Genomic DNA, 14,508 nt, shown 5'->3' with positions numbered 1-14,508 from the left:
GGTGCAATTACGGTTGTCTATGAGAAGGGACTGGAAGTCACCAAAAGTCTGTATTACAAATATGCCCTCAACTGTTATTATAGGAAATAAGGCAACTGTTAATAAAAAGGATCGTGTTTCCTGGCAAATCTTAACAGCATGCTGGCGATAAAAATAAAAACATTATGCAGCCAAACGCCGTAACCGGGCCATTGCTCGTTCTGCGGCTGTAGGAGGAAATCGTTGACCAGCACATAAAAAGCCGCAATGAGGCATCCGAAGCTGATCATCAGGCAGACGAGCAGGTAAGTGCGGGCCACATTTGGCGAGAAACAGCCCGTTTGGTAAGTGAGGCTGTCGTAAAAAAAGTGCGCTGGGATGATGTTGGTGAAGAAGAATGCGAAGGTGCCAACCAACGCCGGCAGGTAGTAGAGTTGGTTGCCTGCCATCACGGACTGCACTGAACTGTCGGCAATAATCCACCATCCGGAGAAAAAAAGCACACTCGAAAGGCCGGATATGATGAGGTTGAATTGCAGACGGTTGAGGTGCAAGTGGGAGGACGAGAAGTGAAACATCACGGCCAATAACGCGGATAATTTAGCTAGTGTCGATACTTGAATTTACTGTCAATGTCACTGGTTGACTGCCAGGAAATTCTCCTATGTCAAAATGACAGCAAGGAACTTCAACCCACAGAACACCTCTGAACTTCAACCTGAAAGTGTTGCCAGCCGGTTGTTTCATTCATTGTGTGGAAGGGCACAATTTTGGCAAATTGTCGTGTTAAATTCCAAGTGCACCGACTAAATGTGCCGACAATCCAGCCGCCTCGGGAAACAATCATTCGCCAAATGATCGCCAACTGACTGCAAAAGCCAAGTGCACTGACTAAATGTGTAATGCACGTGAGGACGGGCATTTGTTTCGGGGCTGATTAGATCACAGCTGAATACTTGCCTCTCCACATACCCAAACCGTAAGTCAATTAACTGATAGTAATCAAGTAGTCCTATATTATAGTGCTGAAAAGCATCAATATATCGTGCACGCAGTTTACGCAACAAACATTTGCAATCATCAATTAAAACACTTAATTAAAGCGAAAATTCTACATTCATTAAGTATGCGCCTCGATATAATATAATTTATCCACATACAGAGCGACCAAACCGAAATGCTTGACCATTCGCTCAACTGGGTCCAATTAAAATCGCATAATTTCGAAAAAGAATTCATGGACGTATAACATTATTACAGCGCGTCCCATGTAAGGCAAGGCATCCGGTGCAGTGTTTCGCACAAAAGAAACCGGCAAATAAGCGATATGCTGTATTACGAGTAACATGAACGCGAGATGAAAAGAGCTTTTTAAAGTCACTGGTTGCAATCGAGGCGAGAACAATCGCCGGCTCGGCGATTGTTCCAGCGGAAAACCGAAACTTTATTCTCTTGCCACCTTGCCCCACGTTGCCGGATTCAATAGTTTTGCTTGGAATTCTGGCAGTCACCGTTACCACCGAAATATTTAAGAATTGATTGAATTGAATTGAAATTAAAAAAAAATGGTGTGCGTCACGGGACGCTCGACAGAAGTGATAACTTCATAAATTAATAGAAACCATAAAATATTGAACTTGTTTAACGCATGATGTCGTTAATAATTTTATTTTATAATTTTAATATTCTTGTTAGTCTAATAATTTATAAATGGATCAGGAATAGGTAGAATTTAATTTTATTTTATTTTGAATGTAAAATATCTTTCTTATTTGCAACATTTAACATTCTTTAACGAGATATTGTACATATTGCTCTTCTTGGGGTTGTGTAAACTCTCATTCTTCAGTTTCTGTATTTTTTTGTCATAATTTCTTATTTGCTTTGTATAATGTTTGACGTTCAGCACTAGTTCGTGGTTCATGAAAGCTACTTTGAGTTGATCTATTACTTAATGCTCCTTTTTCAGCACGAAATAGTTTTTGGCGTTCAGCATTACTTAATACTTTTCGCATTTTAGCATGTTTTTATGACTGCTCTTGTGTATGTTGTTCATGAATGTCTGCTACAACTTGTATCTGAATAGGACTAAAAAATCAATTTATTTTGGTGATTGAAGACGTTCTATCTGTTTAAAATAGACGGTAAAACGAGGAAGAGCCATAGAGACAGGATACACTTGACACACTATATGTATACATAATGTAAACCAACGCGCGTATGTTCAAAAAAAAATATTCTAACTGAACTAATCCAAGGCTAAAAAATTAAACTAAATTGAGAAGATTAATCATAAAGGAATCAAAGGGTATATGAAGGGAATGAATCTATTTTGATGCGTGGTAAATACAATTAATCCTAGAAATAATATAGAGAATTGAAAATATGCCCTAGTAAATTCGTTTTACATATTTTGCAACTATAAGCTGAAGGGAGATTCGTATCGTCTTAACATCAAGAATGCGTTGCGGGATAGAGAATAAGAAGACGGAACCCATGTTTTCTGAAATAACCGAGGTAAACTCAAATATTTTTTCAATTAAATTCAAAACAAATTTATTATATATTATTACAAAACAGTAATGATGTTTATCATTTTATGTTAAATATGAAAGATTACAAAATAGATATCTAAAAAGGAGAAAAATCGGTTCACCCTCCCATAAAAAGTTATCACTTAAAAATTAAAAATTTAAAAAAATATTAAAAATTAAAAATTTCGGTGGTAACGCAGTCACTCGAAACGTGAACTGAGACTAAGTACATTTTCTCAGCTTAGAGTGCTGAGAGTCCAGAGTTTCAGATTGGTTTATTTAGCGATTTTTCGACAGAAAAATTGGGGTTTCTTTGCCAATTTGCACAATGTCGTGGGTATGATGTAAAGATTTTCAGAAACTTTTGGGCTTTATAGACCCAACGAAAATCCCCCGAAATGTACTATTGACCGAAATTGTAGGTAGCCGTCCGCATCTCCACATGCTATCGCTATCTGACACGTTTTTTTTTATCTTAATCTTAAAACAATAAATACACGTTTTGAATAATTTCATTATCCCCGTTTAGCTGTTTATTTGCCTGAAGATTACCGAACCGAAACGGGCATCGAGTATTATTAATAATTGCTTTATGTTGCCCGAGTGCTTTGGAAGGTGTTGATTGGTTTTGGTCACTTCAGTTGAGGATTTAGGGGCGGACTTTCAAATAATCCCCCATTCCCCGATTTGATTAACTGTTTGGCAAGGTTGGGAGCAATTGAGGCCACCATCCTTCGATCCTTCCCAGCCGTGTTATTTAAAACAATCCCAAAAAATCCTGTTTTATCGGAAGCAAAAGAAACACTTCATCCAAGGGTTGTCCGACGCTCGAGCAGTCCCGACGATACTCGAAAGTCTGACGAGTCCTTTAACGCCGTTGCCGGACATCGGCAGAGATCCCGTGTCTGCAGACTTCAGGGCTTGTACACGCAGGATTTCACTCGGTTAGTCACTATTTGCGCCACGCCCTTAAATCCCTTGTGGGGACTGTTCGAGTTAAAAAAAACTCTGGGAGAATTTCAGGACACAACGCACAATTTTCCGAAGATTCCAAAGGTAATCGAACACGATCAGCGGCAAAGCTTGGAGATTTGGCAACGAGCCGATCGAGTTCGTTGTTTGGAAAACCGTGCCTTGTGGCTGCTCGTTGCAGTTCTCGTGAAAAGTAACTTTGAGCAGAAGAGTGCCGTGCCAATAACACGATTTTATTTTTGCGTTTTTGCCTGTTTTTGTGTGTTGTGCGTTCCAGTGGGGCGCCTATTGCCCAAGGATATGTGCATTGTGATACTAGTGTTAGTGTTTTAGTGTAATTGGTCGTGTTTACTCGTCTGGATTCACTTTTGCCCACCCCGGATACCACACGGATATTACTCACTCGATCAACAGTCCCATTCGGTGAGTAAAACTCGTTGGTGGGTAAAACCCTTCAAGTTTACCCGTTTTGGCAAAATTATTCTCCCCGTTGGCTGTCTCTCTCTGGTCCCTAAGTCGGGAGCGTTCTGTCCTGCTCGCTCCCGCCGAGTGCCTATATTGCCGTCTCTGTCGCCCGTAGAAAAATGCTTACGTTATAATTCCGAGGAAGCCATCTTGTGAATGTGGCTTTGACAGATTGCAATTGGGCCTTTATTTTCCGTTTGGCTCAACTGCACATTATTCAGCTTGTTCGATAAGGGATTTCGGTGATTTTGGGCGGAATTTACGGAAAGTGTTCGAGGGCAAACTGCCCCATGGGTCTGGCCGGGGTTTCATTGCCCCATAGAGGTGCTGAAGGCCCAAAAGCTTTGTGAATAAAACAACCAATTTACTATAGGAAAGAGGTTCTTACTTAGTCACTGGTACTAGACTTTGGACTTGCTCTAATTGGGCCTAATGAGCCTATTGGAAATTGCTTGTGTGGAATTGAACAAAAACAACTAACTGCAGGCCTGACGGTGTTGTTTTAGCCTACGCAATTGCCGCTCAGTGGAACAATTTTGATCAATCCGAAATGGCCCACCGGATATCGGCAATTTGATGGCCCCTAAAGAGTGCCTGGTAAGACCTTTCGTCTAGCAGGCTTCAGCGAAATGAGCCACATATCCTGTTTATCTTGCACATTTAATCCGCCAGTTAATCTGGTCAATCGCTTGTTCTCTCGCCAGACCAAACATTTATACTGGGATCTAATGATAATATTTTACATTAATTATTTAGACAGCCCGTTTGTTGTACTACACACATATATTTGTATAGCTGAGCTCACTGTTCGAAGCAGTAAAAGAATGGTCGATTTTTGGCCTGCTTTGGGACCGTCATTAGCGACGGGAGACCCGCACGACAACGATAAAGAATCACGTCTTGCTTTATTAGCTGAAGCTATTTGCGTTTGCTTATGGGACGGGTTTAGCCAGTATTTTAGCATGTTTAATGGAAGAACAAATAACCACCAGGCTTCGGTTTGCTAAAAATGAGTTGGAGATTGATCGCGGTGCAACCAATCGATTTCCACAGTTATTAGTGGTTCTGATATGGACAATAATCAGCTATTTAAATTGAATTAGCCATTTATTTGCTCTCGTATTTGTTCACGGCCAAAACAAACAACGCCAAGGTAGAGAGGAAATCGGTTTGTGTTATTCTTCTACAAATATTATTTCAACGCATTTATTTAATCAACCAGCTTGAGCAAACACCAGTCTGCGTTATCTGTGTTCCAATGTTGTCGCGCATTCTCTATATTTCATAGATATAAACCCTATTGTTCAGCTTTGGGCTGTTCAAGTTTTTCTGTTCGGGTCACGCCCCTCGAGTCTATTCCAATTACGGAGTTTTTGCCTTGTGCGTCCGACGACTCCCTAAAGGATAATTTAATCACTTTCAAGGGATTGTTACTGGTCGGCGAGCAGTTGCATGGTGCGCCATCTTTAGCACAGTTTAATCACTGTCAGCAGTCGGAATGCTTATTCCAGCGATGATTTGTCAATGTTGGCGTGCAAAGTGCCATGTTGGCCGCATTGCAAGCCGCAAACCGTGTCGCTATTACACGTCCAGAAAACGTGAAGCTTGCAAATTGGCGCGCCAGTTCTTTGTGCGAAAAATCGATGCAACGGATATTTGAGGGGCCGTAATCCACTTCAGTGGCGTTTATTTTCCGGCCCATTTTAACCCTCCATGAATTCTGACGCCTATCAAATCCAATGACATTAACGTATCCTGTCAATGTCCTCTACATATTTTCCATCCCGCGTCGTTACGTCACCATCATCATCATGATAATCATAATCGTCATCATCAGACTGTTAATTATTGAGCGTCATTAGCACGATGTTTAAGGTGCATTAGCATAACAAACGGGCACGGCATTATTATTATAGCGATTATAACGAATGTGTGTGGGCAACGTCTAACAATTATTTATTTGGAAATCGAGCGATGCGAACCGTTTATCCTACAAGCTCTCACTGCCTCATTATCATTCATTTATTACGCACATTTAGCATATTTAATTTAATTCAATTTACATCAAAACGTACATATGAGTGGTTTTTTTTAACAAGTTTAAATGTTAAGTACTGTTTTAATTTAATGCTCGTCACATTCATAGGATTTATTTATATCTGGCGACCACCTTATAAGGATTATCTTGTACTCGAAATAATGGCGATGTCGCGTTTAAGAGCAGTTTTGACCGTTTGATTTTGTACTTCACTAATGCTGCCTGTACAGTGTTGCCAATTGAATCTCTGATTTTCTTTGTCTTTTTTGCACAACTTAATTAAACCCCCGTCTTGTAAAGTATGCTAAAAACAGTTTTTATAAGTGTCTCAATTCACTTTGCTTCGACCTCCACAATACTAATTTTTTGCTTTGTTCTAGGTGTAAATCCAGTTGAAACAGAGTAAGTATCGGCTGGGCCGCCACATGATAATAATATTATTTAAGTTAATTAAGTGCCTATCCTTGGGTTCGGAAAATTCGACGCAAAACCCGATGACGTGAAACGCTATGTCAAATTCTTTGTTTGGGTTTTCCCTTCTCGGTTGGCGTTGACAACTGTTTTTTTGACAGTTTTGACAACAAACACCTCATTTTAGCAGCGGTTGAGGTAAAGACATCCGAACTCCCCCAGTCCGTTAACGATGACTCGTGTATTCCTTGGGCCCTTGCGTGCGCTCGAATCATGTCCTGTTTGTAATTAGGACAAGGGGAGATTTAATAAATGCGATTACGGGCATTGGAAGGGGTCGCCGTGTTGCCCACGGTTTCCTTAATTGATTCGTTGATGATCGCTTAATGTCCAATTAAATGCGTCCGGTCTCTAATGGCCGTCAATGTACATTTGAAACTTGAAGAAAAAGAATGGACGGTTGTTCCACACTCATCTTGGAATGGATGACAGTGACGTCTTAAGTCATTGAGCTGGTTGGCATGTCAATATAAGGGAAGGGGTTAAGTTGTCGGCACACCACTGTGTTCAAGAGAGTGGAGATTATCGTCATTGATTTCGTGGGCCCCTAATTGACTCCGGTTGCTTTGCCAAATTATGCTCAAAGTGTCGACTAATTTATGATGCGGAAATAGCAGAATAATGCTGTCGCTGTTGCTGCTCATGATGCTTACGCCGCTCTCATGATTTACTGTGAAGCATTATTTGATTTTAATCGTGTTCGGTCAGCTGCCCAACGTTTCTGGATGGTTCTCCAGTGATTTCCATTTTAAAAGGACGTCAGTGTCAGTCTAATTAATGGGAACGAAGCCGTAAGAAATACGAATTCGAAATGAATCGTCTTCAGACTTGATTTCCATATTCACTAATTGATTGAGTGCGAGGAACCGAATGCATGTGTGTGTGTGTACCCGAAAGCTTTATCATGGTGGTCGGGCAATGAAAACAATTAATTAGCATCCAACGCAGGTCTGAGAGAAAAAACTTGTCGTTATCGTTTTCAAACAACATAAATCAGAGCGCAATAAACCGCCCACGGCCCAATAATGTAACGGTTGATTGGCTGATTTCCAACTTGTTAAATGGTCTCTGAAAGTCAATTTGTGTTACATTGTCGATCCAAATTACACGTATTATGGTTAGTTCAAGTCGAGCCATTTATAAATTCCTCTTTTCAATTCGTTCCGATCAAATGGTGTGCGAACCTGTTTAATTTTATCGTTTTGTGGTATAAATAATTTAATTGGATATTTTAACTGGGATGTTTCATTGTTAGTCGGCAATAAATTATGTGGTCTGCAGATGTGATGAGCAGGAGGCGCTGCTTGAACAAATATTCAGCGGTTTTGTAGACATTCTCCGAATTTTTCAGTTTGCCAAGTTGTGCAATAAATTAAAAGTACATTTTTCATGGGCTGAGTACGCGTTCTTAACGGGTCTGTGAATGGTTTATTCGGATTATGTTTTTTTAAAACGTCTCGGTGTTTTTGTAGTGTTTTTGGTCTGCACGCAAAAGGCATAATTTTTTTTATTGATTTTGGAAACCACTCTTAGTCTTTGGCTCATATTTAGAGAACTGGTTGAGCTGCAAAACTCTAGTATTTATTTCCAAATAGAGCTTAAAAATGAGCGGAATGCAAAAATTCATAATTATTGCGGGTCTGCAAAACCGCTCTTAGTATTTGGTTCATATTTAGATTTAAACTCTGGTATACATTTTCAAATAGAGCTTTAAAATGCGCACTTTTTGAATAAAGCATCATTTTAGCAATGGTTTTCACGCATATGGCAAGAATATGTTATCGTGTCTTCCGCTTTAGAATCCATCTTAAAATTATTGTAGATTGACTATCCAGTGTTTTGAGCAACTATCTCTTCTGAAGATGCACGCTGCTGATGCTTGCAGAACGTCGGTTAGAAATGATGTTGTACGTCGGCTAAAAACCGCGAAAAACACCAGTTTCCAGCAGTAACTCGGTCTTCTTCGTCGTGTAACATACGGGTGGCGATGACAATTCGAAATAAATAATTAGTATTTTCGTCGTTTTCACGCTGTGAATCGATGGACGGCTATTGTGCTTGCGCCCCCTTCGATTCCGACCCTTCGCTGAGCGTTTCAATAATTCACCCCGTCATGCGATAGTTTGGGCTTAATTATTTACAAAGCGCGATCTGCAGCTTGGGGGCATCCGACATATGGGCCCTTAATGGCAGCCACGTGCGCTCTTCCATCCAAACTTCAATGAGTCCATAAGTCCCAGAATGTAAACAACAGTAACTGTCTTAGTCTAGATAAAACAATTAGTAGCGGCTTGAATGTAAAACATTCTGCCTGCGTATGGCCAATGGCGTTCTACTAATGAAAGCCTGTTATTATGAATGATGTAATTGAAATGCAATCACTAAACATTCAGCTGAAGGTGAAACTATTCGTTTTCCATCCAGAATTAAGGCCCTAGTCTTTGCCAGAGATTAGCTAATTGCCTTTTTTCTGTTTCAGGTATGTATCAGCAATTCGGCATTTAGTGTAAGTATCAACTCATTGCTTCCACCTGAGAATTCTTTTATGTGTTTGTGGCTTTTTATGCTGCGCCCATTGATTTTAATGCGCGCTCTATCCAATAAGGAAAGCGGAACTTTGCTTTTACCCGTCGATTAAACGCTAAACGATGTTTTTTGCTCGAATATTTTTAGACAATATGTCGCGGTCTCTCGGTTCTCTGACTGTCTCACCAATTCGAAAACTGTCACGTTGCGTGACACAGCAGGAAATAAACAGTTAAAGCAGTTCGGTAATGTAGAAACCGATAGCAAACGCATTAATTACGTTCGAAATAGAAACGTGTCGTTGCCGATTTAATTCCTTGTTACCGGCTTAAATATGGGCGGCAATTACGCGAGCCGCTGGCATTTTGATCATAAATAATAACACATCGAATTGTTTAATTGGCGCTGTTCGTGCGCGGTGCTTCCGTGTTTATTGCGCTCCACTTTTATATATTGTTCGGTTTTTTGCGAGCTCAAAAAGCTCGTTTGTTAATAAAACCCCCCTTATTACCAACTATTTATTATTATCGCACTACTACCACCTAACCGTGGTTCATAGCTTGTTCACTAACTACATAACCAACTTGGGGGCGCTGCGCTCCTTTATAAAGCCGTTTGGCAACAGTCGAACAGATCGAAAAGTGTCATCAACTCCAATAAATAAACAAGTCTGACAAGTCTCAACTGTCACTCGACAACGAGTAATTTGACGTTTCGCAGCGCCACCATCGGTAGTTGAACTCGCGAATTCTAAATCCGTGGAGCTGTCTCGAACTTTCAATAGCCATCTCGCTGACAGTGTTGCCGCTACGGCTTGTTTTTCCGCGCTCAAGACCAATGAATCGTTCTATTTTGTTCATTCCCCTAAGCAATCGTTCACAAAACTTCTCATGTTACTGTTTCCGGCTCTGTCGCTATGAAGTCGAGAGAGGGCAGGTCGACGAGGATGTAAGAGGTGAGGCAGATTCAATTAAACGCGTTTTTCACGGTTTTCAGGTGTTTTCTATAGATTGGTGTTTTCTATAGAATATTCAAGTTGCTACTCTTTTTTGAACGGAAGCTATGATTTTTTAATGAAGAGGTTGCATTTGCGTTCAAACATACATTTAAGTCGACATTCACAAATAACGCAGTTTTACGGGTTTTCAGATTCAGGTGTTTTCTCTATATTGAGAAAATTTGAAGTTGATACTCGTTTGAGATCAGAAGTTATGAATTCGATAGGTTGCAGTTGCGTTCAAACATTTAGTTCGACCAACATTTGCAAAGAGCGCAAAAATCATCCTCCGATTCGATTAGAATGAAAGTTTCAGGGTGTTCAGAATCAAGTCTTTTCTATAGACTGTAAAATTTTCTTCTTCAAAGTTGCTGCTTGTTACAGGTTATAAGCTCGAGATTTTTGTTACACAAACAGGCAATCTGGCAACGATACAGCGTAATAAAGAGCCGAAAATCTGGGCAGCTGAAACAACTTTTAAACGGTTTTATTCCTCTTCGGAATAGACCTAAATCAAAGCTTTGAGCTTCACATCTTTATATAGCTTTCCTTTTTTGAATCTGTCAGCCGCTGTTTACCTTACAGAAGTAGTTGAAGTGCATTATCATTGCCGAACAGTCTTGTTAGGTGTTTAAAATGACATTCTGGCAACCTTTTGACGCAGTTGACGAGGAAAACACAAGATTTAAGCAGAAAAAATCCGAGTTTCTATACGGTGTCTTGATTGGTCGAAGTTCTATTCGAGATATTTGATTTATTACTGTGCTTGACATGCGGAAACATTGACATTGACTCCTTTTGAAGTTGACAGTAGTCATTAACAACAGATAAGCAACTCAAGTAAGAACCTTTGTGCTACGCCACTGGAAGCGTTTGGATATGATGTTTTCTTTGCGGTTGCTAAAAAAATTATAATGGCTTGAATGGCAATTGTTCAAGTGGCACAACAATGGGGGCAATTGATGACTTTTACACTAATTGCTTTTTATTTTCGGTCGAGTGCCTTCCACTTAAGTACCATTCCAATCGGTCGCGTTAGCGAAATAGAGTGACTCCGTCCAATTGTTCCGTACCGGTTATGGAAATTTGGCAAACTCGCAATAATAATCGGGGGCCAAGTAGGCGAAAAACATTTGAATAACTGGCTCTAAATTAATACTGGCCATAACGTGACGGAGCAGGTCAATCCATCAAACTATATGCGGGGCAGGTAATTTTTGCCATAACCATTGTGTGCATGTTTACGGCTTTGACATGGAATGCCGGCGACGAAGCCCAACGGATAACGCGACCTGGTTTCCAATCGATAGCCGGTGCTGAATACGAATTACGTCATTATAACCAGCGACCGAAAATTGTTTATTCACCGAAATTTGTTTTTTGAGTAATTTTCACTTGAAAGATCGTCATATCCACCTCAGTTTAATATTAGACTCACTCAATAATCTGACATTTGTATGTTGCCAAAGTACATTATATCGGCCCACTGTGTCGCGATGACAAATGGTGGTATCCATGACAATAACAAAACTGTTTGAATACCAACGTTTATGCATGTCATTTCAGGCGCAGTGGTTTTGTCCAAGTAATGGAAAAGTCGTAGAAAGGAACAGTAAAACACTCGATTTGTTCTCAATAAGTGCATATTGCGGTGTGTTATGTTAAGGCTCTTATGCACATTTAGTCAGTGCACTTGGCGTTTAGAGCGAAAATTTCCAGCCTCCAGTGACTATTCAAGCATTAAGCCACACATCAAAGTCTTTGTTCATTGTTGCTTGTGCGGTTCTAAATGGCATTGTTTGCCGCAAATATCAACGGTAAAAAATTGGACACTTGCGATGTTACACATCCGTTGAGAAAGCAATTGAGATCATTGTTCCGTACAGCAAATTATAATCGCCCACTCTCGCACAGCTCGGTAATGGACGACGTGTTTGTTTATGCAAACAGTAGTAAATAACGGGCTGCAGATTATTGCCGTGCATTGTTCTCAACGCGATCTGATTCCAAGCGGAATTAATTACTAAATTAAAGCGTGAACACGGCTTTTGTGCCCATTAGTCAGAACTGTCTAATGAAAAACGGCTCTTGGCTAATGTTCGAGCATTTCAACGGCCCTCTGTGTATGCCAGGTAATTATTTTTAAGGCACATAATCATTTCGTTTATTGCCTCGTGTAATTAGAAATAGCTTAGTTATGTTTGCTTGAAAGTGCATCTGTCTTTCATTTGGTTACTGGATGGAAGATTAAGCTTGCTTTAACTGAACTCGGACCATAACCCGGAAGCCTGAACATTGAGTGAATTTTGCGCAATCCAAATCTACACATAAACCCGATTTAACGAGTTTTGTGCAACCCGCCCGTAGAGTAGAGATACTGCTGGAAATCGGTCAGATACAGAGCTAAATTTAATTTAATCAACATCAAGTTTGGGCATTTTTCGCATTTGATGCGATCGGCGGGACAAAAGCGACCTCCAGCTTGCAAACTAGTCAAACTAGCTTGAGCAGCACAGTATTTCATTATTCGTTTTGATAATTAAGGTGCATTTGCAAGGTTGAGTTGTACGGTCTGCCACGGTTCACTTGCGCCGTTGTACTAACACAAATTCACTAAGTGAATTGAATTATTAAGTGAAGTAGTAATTAATGGGCTGCTTGCAAGTTTTTTTTGTTTGTTTGAAACCGAGCACGAAAACGGCCCGTATTGAGACGTGGGTTATATGTAGGAACGGCGTTGACTCATTGGGCACCTATGGGTATTGTAATTATATTTAATTATTGTTTGGAAAAGAGATAATGTATCAATAATTCGATTCAAAGCTTGTATGCATTGATAATCTTGCGCAGCTCTAGCACCGTTAATTGAGCCTTTAGAACACTGTTGCCAACGCGCATTCGGATATCTGCCTAACCAGTGGGTGAACTTAACACAGAAACTGTTCGCAAATTCGACTGACAGCAAATGTCAGTCTGAGTGATTTGAAATTATGTTCGTGTTCAGGTAGTTTTGGATGCTTAACAGCTCAATTTGTCTTAGCAGGTAATGACCAGTCGTTCCTTTACTACATCTCGCGCTTTAAAACACGACCGCAACATAAAAATGAATTGCGTTTGAAGCATCTCGGGTGTCTGGTGCTCTTGAGAGTGTGGGCGCGCAAGCAGCAGTAATTGAAGGTGTGTTTTTTTAGCGCACCAAAAGCACATACAATCCGCTTGATTATGTTGCCTCGCGGCGATTTCAACTGCCCAGACGAATGTCTCAACATTTATTCCTGCGTTCCCCTAGCTGGCGCGGCGCCAAAGCGCATCCTAATGAGCTGAAGTTCGCCTGCTAAATGCATAACGTGCAATGTTTTTTTCTGTTTTGTTTAAGGGATAAGATGCAGTGTGGCGAGAAAAGGGGCGCCGGCTCGGGGCAGCTTGTCGGCGGCGTCACAAGAACGGGCAGCTCGGCAGCGTGCCCGGCGCCATGGCGGCCCCAATGAGGTCGGGCCATCCGCAGGACGGCCAGGGCCACCGAGCGAGGGTGGCGGACTCCTGCAAAGGCGCGACGGCCGCCAGAGGGCCCCACCAGCCATCAGCCGGTCAGCCGCAGCAGCACCAGCCTAACCAACCAGCAGCCACAGCGGCTAATTTCGAGTACGATGATAATGAATGGGACATTGGTCAGTCCATTTCACTCGCTTACCGGCAACCTTCCAATTATTGACAAATAGTGTCTGCAGGCATAGGTGACCTGATCATCGACTTGGACGCGGACATTGAAAAAACAAACGAGCAGCAGCAGCCGGTGCACGGCACCGGAGCCAATATGGCGGCGAATACCGGCAGTGGGCCCCAAGCGTCCAAGACTGCGGCCACCGCCAAAATGCACATTGAGCACTCGGCCACGGCCGACAAAGGGCTCAAAATGAAAATCAAACGGACGAAGCCGGGCACCAAGACCTCAGAGGTAACCATCCTCTCTTACGCATTCTTATACAGGGTGATTCAAAAAGGGCGACAATTCCATCTCTATTACCTATGACCACTATATTGTACCGTGGATGGCCGGGTATCAAACGCTTTCTTCAGCTTCCGACTTTTATTCACCTCGGTATAACTTTAAATGCGGAACAGGAACAAACTAACTTCAAAATTACCGTCAACTTCACAAACAATAACAATAACCGACGGAAAACTCGCTCTTCCGACTCGCGGTGTTTAACCTCTCCTGCACCCGGTCGCTCCTGTCACTTCACTCTCCTTGTCTGGTTCTCCTCGCCGCTTATATAGATTCCTTCAGGTAACCCAGATGGTTCTCGAAATCTCCAGAGCAGGTGCGAAACTTCCCGCTTGTCAGTGTCATACTTGACAGTAAATGGGGCGCAAATGGGGCTCCCATTTACTGAAACACCATGAATTTTGATCCCTCCATTTCAAACGTGCGTACCCCAGGCCATTTCCGTTACACTGCCCCCCTTCTAAACCCTGATCGCCCCGATTAGGTAATTCCTGGATCATGGTTATATCTGGCCAAACGG

The 14,508-nt window shown here is 41.4% G+C and overlaps 1 protein-coding gene across 6 annotated transcripts; it reads left to right on the top strand.

Moving 5' to 3' along the window:
• The first annotated feature begins 94 nt into the window (after positions 1-94).
• On the top strand, positions 95-14,027 carry LOC109536438. 6 transcript variants are annotated; one of them, XR_007281714.1, is made up of 5 exons: positions 95-958; positions 6,369-6,390; positions 8,939-8,965; positions 13,359-13,650; positions 13,711-13,909. XR_007281714.1 is itself a non-coding variant. In XM_048667334.1 (3 exons), exons 2-3 carry the CDS (start codon positions 13,455-13,457, stop codon positions 14,010-14,012), a joined length of 507 nt encoding a protein of 168 aa, XP_048523291.1. In that variant the 5' UTR covers positions 3,611-3,908; positions 13,359-13,454; the 3' UTR covers positions 14,013-14,027. The 6 variants fall into 6 exon arrangements, 1 of the variants encoding a protein (XP_048523291.1); XR_007281712.1 differs by lacking the exon at positions 95-958 and adding an exon at positions 3,617-3,908; XR_007281715.1 differs by lacking the exon at positions 8,939-8,965.
• Positions 14,028-14,508: the final 481 nt, after the last annotated feature.

This window comes from Dendroctonus ponderosae, unplaced genomic scaffold, assembly GCF_020466585.1.
Source record: "Dendroctonus ponderosae isolate FM_Combo_2020 unplaced genomic scaffold, Dpon_F_20191213v2 Dpon_F_20191213_6, whole genome shotgun sequence".
In the NCBI taxonomy this organism is placed as follows: domain Eukaryota; kingdom Metazoa; phylum Arthropoda; class Insecta; order Coleoptera; family Curculionidae; genus Dendroctonus; species Dendroctonus ponderosae.
The sequence above is the reverse complement of the archived record's forward strand: the minus strand, read 5'-3'. Positions and strand labels throughout refer to the sequence as shown.

Coding starts and splice junctions, on each gene's coding strand:
- LOC109536438 (XM_048667334.1), top strand. CDS start 13,455: ATGGCGGCCCCAATGAGGTCGGGCCATCCGCAGGACGGCCAGGGCCAC. Junction 13,651..13,701: donor TGATAATGAATGGGACATTG/GTCAGTCCATTT, acceptor ATTGACAAATAG/TGTCTGCAGGCATAGGTGAC.